Here is a 16790-nt window from a genome sequence, read left to right as displayed (position 1 = left end):
CATGGGAGTTGTCTATAATGATGCTGATAATACTTCACACTTTAACCTTCAAATAGCTTTACTTTTAATCCCCAAATACACCATGTGCTATTATCGCCAACTCAATAAATGGGAGACAGTTGAGGAAGATAAATGTGGCATCATAGGAAGCAGAGCAGAGAGGGACAAGAACTTGATTATAGAGCTGATATTCTGTAATTAAGGTTTATTTAATTTTTAAAATAATTCTTACTATGAAATTATTTATATATATAGTGTGTGAAATTTGAAATTGATATTCCTATTTAAGACTGGCAGTTTAGAACCCTAGCAGGGTTCAGATTCATTTTAAGGAGGAGACTCCTATGGTTTCTGAGAATGTAAATGAATTCAAGGTTAGTTTCTATTACAGTAGCATTTTAAAATGTTTCTGAGAATGTAAATGAATTCAAGGTTAGTTTCTATTACAGTAGCATTTTAAAATGTCTGAACCTTTGGAAAAAATCTATTAGAAAGAGTGTAATACACATTCAGCTCACCAAATGGGCAAAGGTAGTGGAAGGAAACAAATAAACAAAACCCCAAGTAAAGGCAGGACTGGGGACCATTCAGCCTCATTAACCGGGGATCTGAGCTGTGACCTGCCCCTGGCCTCGCGTGGTCCCCCACCAGCTGCACTTCTCTGTCACAGAGGGTGGTTCTCCATATAATTGTTATTTAACTGGGCTGGTAGCCAGAGATGTTTCTTTTCCTTTGCTCATATTTCCGGAACTGGTGGGATTTTTCCTACATATTTTTCACATAAAGTTGCAGAGTCAAGTCTACCCACTGTGAATAAATTTAATTTAGTCGTCTTTATGCCTCCCTGATTTCCATCGACTAAACGTCTACAATGCAGGAGCAGATGTGTAAACTGGGAAATCTTCCAGACTTCTTTGTTGTTGTTGTTATGCCATTTAATGCCCAGGCACTCCACAATACTCCACATTAAACAGGGCTCTTGTGTCTGTAAACATGCCTCCAGTTTTACTGAAGATCGGTTCACTCTTCACACCAGATCGTGGTCCAGGCCAGCCTAAATGTCTGAACTGTCATTCAGTCAAGTTGCTTCAAAGGGTAAAGATCATGTTTCAGGGAAGGTTCTTTTTGTTCATTGTGCTCTCTCACACTTGAAATCACATGCCGTGTTATAGTATACAGAGGTATGGCAAATATTTCCACAAATGACATAGTCTAAAGTATCACATATACACACAGTATCAAAATTCAACCCATAGTATAAAGGGAGATTCAGCTTTAAATGTTGCTAACCTTCTGACCAGGGTTCTGTTCAGTTTACAGCACTAACATTCTAAAGGCTGTGTCTGGGCCTTTCCATTTGACTTTTAACAAGTCACTCATTACAGTTTCCATATGCCATTCAAATTATTTATTTGATAATATCTAGAAAACAGAGTAAATTCCCTTTGGAATCATTGTTCTAGTCTACTTCACAGTTCGCGGCATGCACTACAGCATTTTTCCCACACAGTGACTATTCATGCTACAATCTGGTCTGAAAATCAATTGTCAATTTACGTTCTTAGTACGCCAATTAGTATCTGAATTTTCTGTAAAGTAGGTCAGTTAATAATTTCCACTTTTCTTTCATTACTGTTCACAGCTTCCCATTCCTATCTGTAGACTGGGAGAAAAAGTAACTGATTCCAAAGGTTCTGTTAGATTTAAAAAGATGTAAATGTGAATAATTTAGGATTCAGTGTGGGGGCTATTACTTTAGCTGAAAATTTCACCCTCTATGTCTATGGCTGACAATTTTATATTCAATGACAGAGAGAAGGGGAAATATCTTTTAGATTCACCTAAGTAAAATTACATAGCATGTTTTCCTTTGTTCCTGGTCCTCCCTGTTTTTAATTTATTACCTACGTTTTTCTAATTCTGCAGTTGAAACCCGATGAAAGGATCATCAAAACAGAATATGGGCTACTGATTCGTAGCTTGCAAAAAAAGGACTCTGGGATATATTACTGCAAAGCACAGGAGCACACTTTCATCCACACCATCATGAAGCTGACTTTGAATGTCATTGAGAATGAACAGATGGAAAATACCCAGAGGGCAGAGCACGAGGAAGGGCAGGTCAAGGATCTGTTGGCTGAGTCACGGTTGAGATACAAAGACTACATCCAAATCCTTAGCAGCCCAAACTTCAGCCTCGACCAGTACTGCGAACAGATGTGGCACAGGGAAAAGCGGAGACAGCGAAACAAGGGCAGCCCAAAGTGGAAGCACATGCAGGAAATGAAGAAGAAGCGAAATCGAAGACATCACAGAGACCTGGATGAACATCCTAGAGCTGTGGCCACATAGTTTTCTATTTAATTTAAAGGAAAGAATTCTTTACTTGCAAAAATACTGTCTTCTGTTTCATATATCCCTTATGCTAACTCATCAGTGCTTTCCATGGAGTTTTGCTAAGGCTCAAGAACAATAACCTGAATAAGACTATGTATGGTGAATATGGGATAGTAACGGCAAATAACTCATCTGAACCGTTTTCCAAGAACTAAACTTGCAATTGTAAAGTATAAGAATTATCCTCAAAATAGGGGCTTTACATTTGTAACTGTTTTTATGTTTTAAGTGTTTGAATTTATCATATGTAAATAGTTGAGCTAAGCAAGCATCAAATTTGACATTGTAAATCTGTTAGGCATGGAGTGTACCATGCAGTTGTGCTATGTTCTTATGAACATGTATCATTCCACTCTCGAACTGGCTACTTTGTGGTAGGAATTGGAGGGAAGACAAAAATTTAGATAGTTCACATTATCAACAGAAACTTCCCAGTGAGCCATTCACTCTTGGAGCATGGTTTAGGAATTTGGAGACATGCATTGTTTCTTTCAGATCACAGGAGCTGCATTTAGTGTACTGTGGTAGTGATTTACTGAAGCGCATAAATGCTCCTCCCAGGCTTCCTTATGACTTGTGAAGGCTAACAGGTTCACAGGGGAGAAGCTGATGTTCAGTTAGGTGTTTTAAGAAAATATGCTAAGCTTTATGGGGACATAAGGCTTAATAAATATTTTAATAAGATATGTGAAAATAATAAGATAAGGAAAACATGACATACACTGCATCCCAGTGAGAAGACATGTGGATGGGATTAGTTAGGAGACAGAAGGAAAGACAGCCATAAATTCTGGCTTTGGGGAAAATTCGTCCCCATATAAGGGAAGAATAATCACAATAAAGCAGGTGAAATTTAATGGAATTTTACTTGCTTGAGCAGAAGTAACTGCCAATTTGCAATCCATGTGTTAAAGAAAATCCAGAGTATAACAAACTGCTAGCAAAATTCTGAGGAAAAGTAATTTTTCTGAAGGAACAAGGAAAGGATGTACACAAATCTTATTGACAGTCAGTGGGATTTCAATGTATACTTCCTTTCTTTTTCTAAAGATTTATCATACTCTGCATATTATTTCCAGTTAGTGTCTTTATTCTCTATTGAATATTAGATCATTTGATTATATCTGAGTGACTAGGAAATAAACAGTATATATACAGAGAGAGATAGAATTAGGTAGATGATAATGGTGGGGAGTGGGGATATATATTTGGTGACTAACAGAATAAATACGAAAATTTGACAACGGAAAGGGTTAAATCAACTCTTTGACATCTTTTCTTCACACTATTTTGCATTTCTCATGCTATATATCGTAAACCAAGTAGTATTGTTTTAGGAATTTAACAATGAACCTATCATATGTAAAGAAAAATTCACAACAGTAACATAAACATCTCTCATATTTTGATAGCACTTTGAAATGTTTCCCTTTTGACTTTCCCTCTGAATATGTATGGTGTGATTCCTGCCTATTAAGCAGGACTCATCTTTCCTTCTTATTATACACAACCCTCAGCCTTCTTCTGTTTTGCCTTTTCACGCCCTTTTTTGTGTGAAATGAAAACTTCCTCACATGGAAGGCAGCTTTTCCGAAAACTAAATAACAGACGTTGCTTGTTTCTCATGCATTTGACATGCCTTGAAAGAAAAGTCTGTGAGAAACCCTTGTGATTAGAGGGCAGCTTATTATAGTGTTCAGTATCCCATCTGTGGCACTGACTCTAGGTTCAGGACATTGTTCTCTTGTTTATTCATTTTATTTGCTTTGCACACCTAACTCAAAGTTGTCACACTGATATACATATCTCATATATATATATGAGATTAGATACACTCTTTTGATAAGATAATCATGAATATTTGTTGATGTTTCACTATAAAGAAAATTTAAGGAAGTTACATTAAAACAAAGGGAACCAAGAAGAATCACTCTTTTAAAAAGTAAAGCCTAAGAATACTTATGGCAGGATCAGACTGCTAATTGCATCAAAACAAGGGTATGTATACCTGTTGACTTGCTGGGTTAAAATGTTCCAGGAACTCATAGCAACCTCAAAGCAAATAAGTGGAAGCATGTTTTAGTTTCTAAAGATTTCCAAATATTTGCGTATCAGACAGATATGATCAAATTATGGATGGCTTGGAAAACCACATGAAGCCCAAGTGTTAGGATTAACTTGTGAAAATAAATTTTATTTTCATCAAAATATAAATGTCCAAGCTATTTTTTAATTTACTACTTTCTAATCATAGTTATTCAGACAGAAATTTGGGAACTTATTTCATGCTTTATATCTCAGAACTTTATCTAATGTTCTGTCTGCCTAGGATCCAAAGTATTAGTTTATGATAATCGCTTAATATATATAGAAATATGACTAGTATACTGAAATATCATAATAAAAACTGACTCTATGGGCAAAGACTTCTATGTATTTAAAAAGAAGGCATCTAAAGCATGTTTAAATTTCTTAACCCTTTGATTGCCTACAACCTTTAGTGGAATTGTGCAATATATTATACCCATATATGCTTCCTCATTGTATGCTTTCTCACCATTGAAAGTTTTATCAAATCAGCTTTGAAATAATGAAAAAGAAAATCATAGGAAGGAAAAGAAACAGTTCCACAAGCTGTTTATCAGTTGACCTACTGTATCTTTATGGAAATGTATTGTGGAATCATTAACCATTTGGTTTGAATATAAGCATCTTGGTGGATATTTCCTTCTTGCTCCTGTGCCCCATGAATCCTGGCACTGTGGTAAGAGCTTAGTATGATCCTATTGATTGAAAATAGTAGTAACAGATTCCAAAATCCCTTTTTTTCCTTTTAGGCTCACATAATGTAATCATGAAATAGTTATACAAACAAGTTATTTAATTTGTGGTTTTGTCTATATAATGCCAGAAAGCAGGCTGTCAGGATTAGGTGGTTGTAAGCAATTACTGAACCAGCCTTGCTTTAGTTAGATGCCCACCCATATGTTCCACTTTGAAACTGATGCTCCCACTGCCTGAACTACAAACGACAAACACATTTATACAACCTATGGGCAAGAGCTTTGTAACCTAACAACCCCCACTTATGTGGCAAAATTTGAACTGTCCATTGCTTATGCTTAATATATCTTGGTAGAAGAGACCAACGTCTTTTGCCTTTAGAGTATTTTGGCTATTAAATTTATACCATAATTAATATACTGCACTGAACTACTCAACAGACAGAAATAACTAGTTTAGAACCTCACTTTGATTCTGGCTGAGCATTGTGAATGTGATATTTTGTGCGTTTGTCTTAGAAACCTCTTCAATGACATTTGGTTTCAGCCGTATTTCAAGCACATCTTTTTAAAACCTATTTTGGTGTCTCACCGCAATCAGGTGATGGCTTTCTAGTGGAGGTTTTAGTGGGGTTCCATACTGAAGACCATCTTTTCTGTTCAATAGCTGTCTAGTCATTTAAATAGGCTAATGAAAAAAAGGATATTTTTTCTAAGAGGATATTTAGTGAGAAAACAGTTGTGTAAGAAAACTGGATTTGAAAATGACTATAATTATGGTGCATAACATAGCACCAGAGTAATAAAACAAAATATCAATATTCATGACAAAACTAAAATAATAAATTTTTAAAAAATCTCTTTATCCAAGTTAGTATCAGAAATTACCACTATTGGTGTTTCACATATTATGAGACATTTTGTAATGCTTAATTTAGTAATAAACCATGGTACGAAAAAGCAGGTTAAATCTTTGAAGGTAAAATCTATATTAATCACAAGACTTTGTAATTCATTCTTCCCTGAATTGTATATATGTTCCTTGTTTTAAATTAGAGCCCTGTAACATTTTATTTAATACACATTTTGAAATTTTCTAGGTTATTTTTATTAGATTACGGAACACTAGTTAATAGTTTCAAATACACTCGCCCAACAAATCAGCTCTCCATGGAGAGGGTCTTAAAATATTTATGTTTATTCTTGGTTTTTAATTTGTCTTCCTTGTCTTCAATGCATATATCTATAACCCCCTTGTGTGTTCTCTCCTGCATTTCATTCCAGCTATTTATGCTGCTAAATGGAATCCTGCCTGTTGCATTCATTTATATTCAATTTATTGGGAATTTTAAGAGTTTGTTTAGAAATGGATAGTTTTGGTAATTAAGTTATGTAGAACTATTTCTTTTTCCCAAAGAGCTTAAAACAACTGCATTCACATTATTGAATGAACATTTCTGAAAACCAACAAAATCACTTAAGATATGGAAAAATAGTCATAGGGAAATTTAGAAATTTGTAAAAGCCACAACGGTAGTAGAAGAACTATAGTTCACACCACATCTCATCATTCTGTTGGCTAAATAGTGCTTGTTTATAATATACTGGCTGCAAAATGGTCTGACTCTTGAATTTCTTCCTGCTGAATCGTATAGACCCAACTAAAAGATAAATTGACAGTGATCGGTGTCTGTTTTTCAACATTGCCAAAATTAAATTTTCAAGGACAACTTAATATATTCAGATGTCTACGAAGTAATAACATGGAAGCAGAGCAGTCATTAAACACTGATTTTTAAAAATTAAGCATAAAATATATTTCATCTATATCATAAATATGATTGGAAATCAAAACTGAAATAGTTTCCATTTTTAATGATGTTACATTTGACTTAAATTGATTGGCTATCTTGGGAATGGATAGTTTAAAAAAATAAGTATGCTTGAATTTTTTTTAATAGAAAGATACGTATTTTTCTCTCAAGTGACCACACAGTATTTAAATAATTCAGTTATATGTGTGATGAGATTAAAAATAAAAGTTTTTTAATTCCCAGATTATACACATTGGTAGTGCAAAGACGGAAACATGCACACGACTTATACCTCTCATTTAAATATTTGTAGTATAAAATATTTATAGAAAGTTTTAGATAGATGATTTTTGGGGAAAGGGTAAATATCTCTCAGAAGCCATAGTTAATCATGTAATTTAATTCTGGTATTGTAAGTGGTTAGCAAACAATAATACATTTACAATTTTGCTATTTTGAAAGAAAATGTAGCCTTGTAGTCTAAAATAATTGAACATTGTTAAATGTATATTTTGGTTGTATTATAATAAAACACAAACTTTAGTGTTCCATGATTATAAACAGAATGTTGGTGTGTGGGCAAATTTTGTTTCAAACACCAAACACAGTAACTGAAATTGATACATAGAATTTACCTAAATCAAATATCAAAAGAAAATGTTTCCTGACAATTTTCAGTAGATTTTTTTTTTGCATTTTAAATGTGAAATCATTGATTTCATCTCTGAAAGAAAAATGTGTCTCTCCTTTTAATACAAATGCATAGTCAAACTTTATCATTTTAGTTTAGACTTTGGTGGACTGAGATGAATATATCACCACAAGTTACTTTTTTTAAGGTTTCTAGTTACCATCTTTTAAGTGAAATTTTAAAAAATGTTAGCTCTACTACATATATGAATATATTTTATTGAAGGAATAAGGTGAGGTTTTTGTTTCTTGCTTTATAAAGATATTTCTTGAATTTCTTTTAAAGAAAATATATTTCTTGCCAACTTGGTACACAAATGAAGGCTAGTTTACATTTGCAAATAAATAATATAACATCCCCACAAATCTAGTGATTTAGTAAAAATTTAGGAGTAAGACAACATGTAGATACATTTTATAGACATGTGAAGTTTTATGAGTGTTTTGATAAGCCTCAAACATGAAGCATCATGGTAATGTATAATCTTTAAAAGGACAGATAATTTTATATGACAGTCTTAAGTCCTAGGTCATGTCCTAGTCATTAGTGTAAATACAATACAGATTAATAATTGAGAAAATTCCAGATATATTTATTTGCATATGGAAAGATACATGGGTGATTCTCAAGACTGAAGGAACAAGAGTGTAACATGTAAATTGAGAATCAAAACATCAAAACATCTACAACTGTCTGACTTGTTGTCTACATCAATGTGACTACTGGTCCAGGAAACTTTTGCACAGGAAGATGTAGCTACAAATAACTCAATTATTTATTTCAGAAGCTCATATGCTTTATGACCATGCCTATATATTTGTACAAACACATCCTGGAGACTGATTTGGCAATACCCAATGAAGTTAAAATGAACATAACTCAAGAACCAGCTTTTTGCAGTTAAACAAGAGGAGATATTTCTCCACTTGTGCAGAAGACATTTTTCAAAAAATCCGTATTGCAGAATTAATTATAACAGAAAAAGAGAACAATCTATATGTTCAACAAAAGGAGAATAGATAAAATTGAAATATAGTCACTAAATGGATACAGCAGTTTAAATGAAAAAAGCTTCATGCATCAACATAGGAAATGCTCAAAAACAATGTTGAAGGGACAAAAAGCAAGGAGTGGAGGAATGCAAACAGAATTATACTGGATATATAAAGTTTAAAGAAGCAAATGATCTTGCTTATGAATGTATACATTGATATGCAAGTAGTAAACATGCAAAAAACATTTCTGGAAAAGTTAAGCACCAAATTCAAAATAAATATTCCTCTAAGAAACAAGGGAGAGGATGAGCACACAGCAGTCTTCAACTGTTTCAATAATGTTTATTTCTTTTTAAAAATGTATCTAAACCCAATATAGTAAATGTTAAGACTTGTCAAAGTTGAGCATTGGAGTACATTATTGATATATTACTTTCTACATAATTCTGTGTGCTTGAAATATTTCCCAATTAAAAAGTAGATTAAGGCTCTAAATCTCAATAAATGAACAAATTATTCCATAGTAAATGCTAAAGAAAGGGGGAAGAGAAAAGAATAACAAATGGAAGTATTCAGACATCATGTAGTAGATGCAGCCTTCCAGTTTCAGTTACTCTTACAATATGGACTTTCTGGCGTTACCCTAATTATTTAGAAAACATGTCAGCTAAGACCTTGGTTGGCCTCAGGGACCCTGAAATAATGAATGTCTAGTCTTCAAAGCAACACCTTATTGTCATAGAAATGCCTGAGGCATCTAGGTACCCAATAATGTGCTTAATATGCCAAGAGACTCCAACAGCTGAGTTGGCCTTTCTTGACTTGAACACTGTTGATGTTTAAAATATAGAATTTCTTCTTTCATGCTTACATATAAAATTTATAAAACAGTCAAGCTCCTTGGGCAACCTGAAGAGTGAAGGAAATAGTTTTATCTTGCAAAATGTCTTCAAATGTTCCTCCAAATCATTACTTTCTTAAGGAAGGATTGTGTTACAATATAATTCACACTCTTACTTTTCTATGATTTTTTTTTCATGTATAGAGATAAACCAAAATTTACCCCATATTTTTGTTCTTTGGAAATTCCCAGATTAATTGGGTCCTGTTAGTGAGGGGCTAGTATATTTAAATGTGTATTTTAGGTGTATAACATAACATTCAGAGAGCATCAATTTATAGTACTTAAATGTGGACAACGAGAAAATGAAACCAATTTGCCAGATGGGAAGTTATCATTTAAAATCAGGAAAAGGCCATATCCCTCTAAGCTTTTAATAAATTGAAACAAATTACTGGTGGGCAATTATCTCCAATTATTGAATTCTGTAGTAATTATAGCCCTTTCTTACAGGTCATTTTTACTATTGAAAAACAAATAAACAAAAACTTCAAATCTCTTGTGGTTATTCATGTTGTTTTATGTCGTCTTTTTAGACATTTGGAAGTAGTCTTAGGTATAAGTGACTATTGCAAAGTGAAAAGTGAAAATTATCATATTAAAGCACAGAAACCTGAGCAACAATAAAGGAGTCAAAATATTAAGAACTTAATGAGTCAGACTAAGGATTTCATTCTATAGTTTTGGGGAGACATTATGGTGTTTTTAAGCAGAGAAATGACATAAGATTTTCATCAATTTTGGATGTGAGAAATGAGCAAAGAGGCAAAAAATAACCCCTGATTTCCATGTTGTACAACTTGGTGGGTGATAGTGCATGCCATTTAAAAAAGTAGGAAGTACAGTGAGAGAAAACATGTTGGGATGGGGAGATTATGGGTTCTGCACTGGACTCGATGAGTTTGAGATGATTCTTCAAGTTGTGTCCAATGGGCAGTTTGACATATGGGCTTGGTGCTCAAGAGAAATGCAATCTGAAGTTATTTTTTGATCACTGGAATAGATAGAAGCAATATAGTATTCCCATGCAGTAGATATAATCAGGACTGGGTAGTCAGCTTGGTGCCTAGATCAGTGTATATCCTGATGTAAATCATCATTAATTTCTTCGTGTCTCAGTGAGATGTCTCTAAGGTAACAAGCAGCTTAAAATTTTATGAATTTTCCTTATTTCTTCCACCAAAAACTAAATTTCTTGAGGATGAAATTTCTATTCTTAATATCTATTGCAGTCATTAGTGACTAAAAAAGGACAGTTAAACATTTGTTGTAAAACAACAAAAGTTTCCTTCAAAACTATTTTGATTCATTATTTAAGGAACTAGTAAGAAAAGATTCCACCAAATGGAAGCATTTTCTAAAATTCCTACCCCATGTGCTTCTTTTTAAATCAAATTGGTAAATTGATGAAGGTCTATTTTCATCTTGAATGTTCATCTGTTTTAAACAAAACAATTACAAACTGGGATGGTTGGTTTTTTTTTTTTTCCTTTGATTCAGGTGGACTCAATGCTATATACTACAAGGTTTTAAATTGATAAAAAAGAGATCCATGTAATTTGAAATGGATGGTTTGTTTAAGAACAAGGACTTTGAAGAGGTCTTTGAAGAAAGTTTTGAAGATTTAAATTCATGGCACAGTCAAATATAGATAGATTTCTGACAGATTTTCTTGGGTTAAAATATTTTAAATTATTTTATTTTTGCTGTATTATTTCCCTGTTCAAGTTACATTAAATAGCACATAAGTTTTCATGAGTCTTCATGAACAGCATCCGACTAGACCTTAAAGGCCAGTCTAAATGAGACCAGCCAAAATCTTGAAGCTGATTTATTTTCCATTTTTTCCTTTGTTTATATCATCTCAAAAATGTAGTCAAATCAGACATATTGGTTACATTTATATATTTTATCTGTGAAGTAACAAAAGAATAAAATTCATAACTCTCACTGATTTAGATAGAAATATTAAGATGCATTACTTGAGATGCATTTCATCTTTTAAAAAATGAAATACTAATACATGAGACTTTATATTTTGATTTGAACTAGAAGAGGATAATGGGCATAATTTGATAGGCAGAAGCTAGATCTTCAAGGCTCCTTGCTCCCAAGAAGCAAACATTCCTAGCTATTAGCAAAATGAGGAAATATTTGCTTCCTTTGAGGTTATACAAAAGCAGAACAAAACAGAACAACTCAAACAAAAAAGACTCTTTGGGGGACATTTAATAGTTATTTAAAAAGTCATAGCAGCATTTTTGTTACCACATATATAAATAATTATATATAATTATATATATAAACAGTTCTATATCAATATGTGAAGAGTTACCTGTGAATAATATGTGGGGAATCTAAAAAGAACTCCATACAGCACACATTTAAACAATTCTCTTTGCTTTCCACTTTATCTCACCAAGTGAGTGAATAACATGGTGAAGTGGTTTTGGGTATCTCCTGCCAAGATGGAAAATTGAATAAGTTTTTTAGTTCATCCCTCCAATCAACCCTAGAGAAACTTTAGAAGAAAATGTCAATATGATAATGTTAGGAGAATGGGGACCAACGGGAAATAAAGGTATGCTCAATTCTTCTCTTACTTGTTTGGAAATATAGATGTTAATATTTGTAAGAAATTAATAAGTATAAAAAAGAGTGAATCAATAGGAGCATATGTCTTGTGTTAAGGATAAAAACAGAATTAATGTCATTTTAACCTATCAGAAGAAAATCATTTTTATCCAATGGAAATTAAGTAATAATGGAGTCCTATAAGTATAAAATATGAAATAAGATAACAGAAATATGACCAACAATGATATTTACAATAAATTAAAAGGGCTTAACTCTTCAATAAAGGAGAGACTTCAGATTGGATTTTTAAAACATTCCAACAATAGATCACCTTCAAGAAATAGACTTAAAACAAAAAGATACAGACAAAAGGGAGTAAAAAAAAGATACTGAGCAAATGTGAGAAAAAAGAAAGTTAGAGTAACTCTTAATATCTGGCAAATATTTTGGGGGTTAAGGAAATATAATAAGAGACATGGTGATGATGTTTTAAATAGGTCTTTTCCATTAACATATACAAATTAATGGTTGCAAGGACATTGTTTTTGGAATTTAAAAAATATCCAAAGAAAGAATAGATGAAATGCTTCTGAAGTAATAATTGTTGAAGTTAGTTGATGGCTAAAAAATACAATACCATAACATGCTACATTTAACAGATAGATGTTATGCAATTTTTAGCACTTGCAAAAGATTTGCAAAATAGACCATGTATTAAGTTATAACGAGAACTTTGAAGAATGTTAAAGATCAATAACTACACATTATATTTGTCACCATAAATAAATAAAAGAACATAAAATAAAAGAATGGCTTAAAAATCTCATTTTTGGCAACTAAATAGCATCTTACTAAATAATCTTTGTTACAAAGGAAATCATAAACATTTAAGAAGTGCTTAGTTCTGATATCAATATAAATAATACTTGACAAAATATATGAGACATATAATGCATAGTTTAGAGAGATACTTAGATATTAAAATATACTAAGAAGGAAATAAACATTTAACAATAACAGAGAGAAGCACTTAATTCAAGGAAGTTTGAAGAAAAGATAAACAGAGCCTATTTAAAATGAGAAGTGAAACAATAAGTAACAACATAAATCATTGAAACCAAGAACAAGCAAAACAAAACAATAATAACAATACAGAACTTACAACATCAAAAGCTGACTCTTTTGCCTCTGGCAAGCATTACCAATGAAAAAATAGAGGAGATAAAAAACTTAATGAAAATGGGGACATAACTACAGACATGATAGTGTCTGTACCCTGCACAAAAAGAATGTTATGAAAAACTATAAGTAAATAACTTTGAAACCAAGATGAAATGCATAATTTCCTAGAAAAGTACAATATATCAAAATTATCCCAAGACAAAATTTTAAAATTGAATAGACTAATGAATCTTTGATAAATTTAAATTGTTGACAAAGGCATCCTCACCGAAAATAATTAAAAAGCCCAGAATGCTTTACCAGTAAGTTCTACCAAACTTTCAAGAAATAGTTAATTATTATCTTACATAAGTTGTTTCAGAAAAAAGAAAAAGAGCTCAAGTTATCTAGTTCACTTTATAAGCTAGTTTAGAACAACCTTGATCTGAAAATTAATCAATAAATGAAAGTAAAATTTAAATTCCATTTTATTTTTAAATATAGATGCAGCCATTCAAAATAAAAAAACAGAATCAAACGGTATTTAAAAATAACAATGGAAAACTTCAGCAGAATCTGCTAGCACTGAACATATGCATATTTTCTCACTCAACAATTGTACTTCTAGCACAGCACCTACCAGAAGATGTACATAAATTCACTGAAAGACATTGACAAGAGTGTTGATAGCAGCACTGTTTTAATAGACAAAAATTGGAAACAATCCAAATTTCCTTCTACGGTTGAATGAGTAAATAAATTATAGTAAATTCATGCAGATGGAATTCGAGACAGGAATTAGAATGAATGAACTATAACTACACACAAATCAATCTCAAAACAGAGGGGTCAAAAAAGGAAGCTGGACACAAAAAGAATATACTGTTTGATTCCAGTTGTATAGAGAAAAAAATAGGCAAAACTAATTTCTATTCAGAATAATGGTTTCCCTTATGGAGAGATTAGTAGCAAGAAACAAACAAGGACTTCTGGGGTCCTAGTGATGTTCTATTCATGATCTGGGTGATGGATATAAAGGTGTGTTTAATTTGTGATAATTGTGTTACACTTTCATATACATAAGTATATAAGTTATAGTTGAATGAAACTTTCATTAAAATATTAAAAATAATGTGATTAAGTTCTATCTCAGAAGGCTAGGGTGTTTAACATCTACAAAATCTATAACAACTTTGAATATACTATAAGCCATTGAATTATATACTTTAAATGAGTGAATTGTATTGTATGTGAATTATATCTCAATAAATCTGTTTAAACAAAAATCGATAAATTTATCATATTAATAGGCTAAATGGAAATAAACCCACATGATTATCTGAAATGAAGACAAAAACTTCAAAGTTTAAAAGTGATTTTTTTTTTACTTTAAATAATCTTAGCTAACAATAAATAAAAAGAAACATCTTTAACTTGGTAAAGGTTATAATTCAGATGCATACAGCAAACATTTTAGATAACATTAATTTGCATTCCTTTATGTTCAGGAACAAGACAAAGATGCCCAAATCAACACTACTATTTAACAGAATATTGGAGATTCTGTCCAACATTAAAGGAAAGAAAAGGAAGCAACAAGTAAAAGATCAGAAGGGAAGTGTATCAGTCAGGTTTCCCCAGAGAAACAGAACCTACAAAATATATACCATGCATACATAAAGAGACATATTATAAGAAATTGGCTCACAGGATTGTGGGGACCAAAAAGTCCTAATTGTAAGGCAGGCCAGAGGCTGGAAATTCTGGTGAGAGTGATACTGAAGTCTTGGATCTCAGTTCCTCAGGCTGGAAATTCAGGGAGGACTGACGAGTGTAGTCTTGAGGCAGAATTTCTTTTGATCCCTGAAACCCTCAGTTCTCATTCTTAAGACCTCCGCATATTGAAGGTAATCTCATCTACTTAAAGCCAACTTATTGTAGATGCCAATCCCATCTATGAAATACCTCCACAGTAATAACGAGGCCAGCAATATGACACCACATCTAGCCAAGTGAGTACACACATAAAAAAAACAACATAGGAAGGTGTGTGTGTGTGTGTGTGTGTGTGTGTGTATGTATGTATATGTATATATGTATATGTATATGTGTATGTAATTATTAGTAGATGATATGTTCATCTCCCGGGGGAAGGAGGAGGCCTCTAATCAATAAAACCTGTTAAAATAAGTACAAATTCAACTTCGAAAAAAAGAAAAAAAATAGCATTCATTATTAACCAACATGAAAGCAAAATATAAATAAATCCTAATCACAAAAATAAGAGTCATAAAGCATCTAGGAATTAACATAACTAAGAATAAATATAACCTCTATGGAGTAAACTTTAAAACTTTAATAAAAAAATGTAGAGCATGATTTGAAAAAAATTTAGAGATGTTCCATACTAAAGGGTGGGACAAGATAATATTATATAGATTTTAATTTTCCCCAGGTTAGTCTATAAATTCAATGCAATCTCAGTTAAATTCCTATATAATATTTATATTTATATTGTATTGATGTATTTAATCGTGAAGAGCTGACCTCATCTTTAAAGGGTGAGCAAAGAGAAAATCTTAATTTACCAGAAGCTAAGTCATTTTGCAAAGCTACGTTGTAATAAATATGGTACCATATTGGCAAAAAAAGGGGTGAATAAATAAGTATAGCTTAAAGTGAGGGCAGATCATTTATAAAAAAATTAATCTATAATAAAGATGATACCAAAAATCAATGGAAGAAATATAGATTATTTAGTAGATAATGTCAGAAAACTGGCTCATTTTCTGGGGGTGAAAAAAATGAAATGGCATCGTGTAGTAAAAACAACTTAACCTTCCCCAGTGAGAGGTCTGCCCTTTGCCCTCAGCTACTGGGAGGTGATTTCTAGGACCCTACAATGTCCTGTCTGATAGGAGCATCTTTGTTTGCCTGAGGATTTTGGCCACCAGATAGTCTAACGATGTGATTTATGATAGGGGCCTTAGGCCATGTCATATCAGTTCCAACTTCTGGAGGAACTGGAGTTGAAAGATATTGCCTGACTTCCAGGAGGGGCTGGAGACTAAAGATCAATGACATGGGCAATATGGGATTCAGCCGCAACAGAAACTCTGGGCATCAAAGGCTCAGGTGAGCTTTCCTGGTTGGAAATACTCTGTATATTGTCATACATTGTGACCAGGAGGAGGTAAAGCCACACATGACTCCACAGGGAAACCACACCAAAATCTCTGCACATGACCTCCCCATGCACTGCCCTATGCATCTCTTCCTTTGGCTAATTTAACCTTATCCTTTACCAGTAATAAATCCTGAGTACAATAGCTTCCAGTGAGTTCTGTGAGTGAATTTCTGAACCTGAGGCTGGATTTGAGAAATGCTTGAACTTGCAAGTTGTGTCAGAAATGAGAGTGGTGTACTCTCCCCTCTAACTTTGAGGTTCTAACCTAACTCAATGCAGTTCTT

The 16790-nt window shown here is 32.7% G+C and overlaps 1 protein-coding gene across 1 annotated transcript in view; it reads left to right on the top strand.

The window, feature by feature from the left end:
* The window catches only part of SEMA3D (semaphorin 3D), a 205527-nt gene extending 197977 nt beyond the window's left edge, over positions 1-7550 (top strand). The window contains exon 18 of the mRNA XM_037837475.1: positions 1927-7550. Within this exon, the coding sequence (XP_037693403.1) occupies positions 1927-2352 (426 nt within the window). The 3' untranslated portion in view covers positions 2353-7550. The remainder of the gene's footprint in view (positions 1-1926) is intronic.
* The last annotated feature ends 9240 nt before the right edge of the window (positions 7551-16790 follow it).

The sequence above is a fragment of the Choloepus didactylus genome, chromosome 5 (assembly GCF_015220235.1).
Source record: "Choloepus didactylus isolate mChoDid1 chromosome 5, mChoDid1.pri, whole genome shotgun sequence".
NCBI classification, from domain to species: Eukaryota; Metazoa; Chordata; class Mammalia; order Pilosa; family Megalonychidae; genus Choloepus; species Choloepus didactylus.
This window is presented reverse-complemented; position numbering and strand designations above follow the sequence as displayed.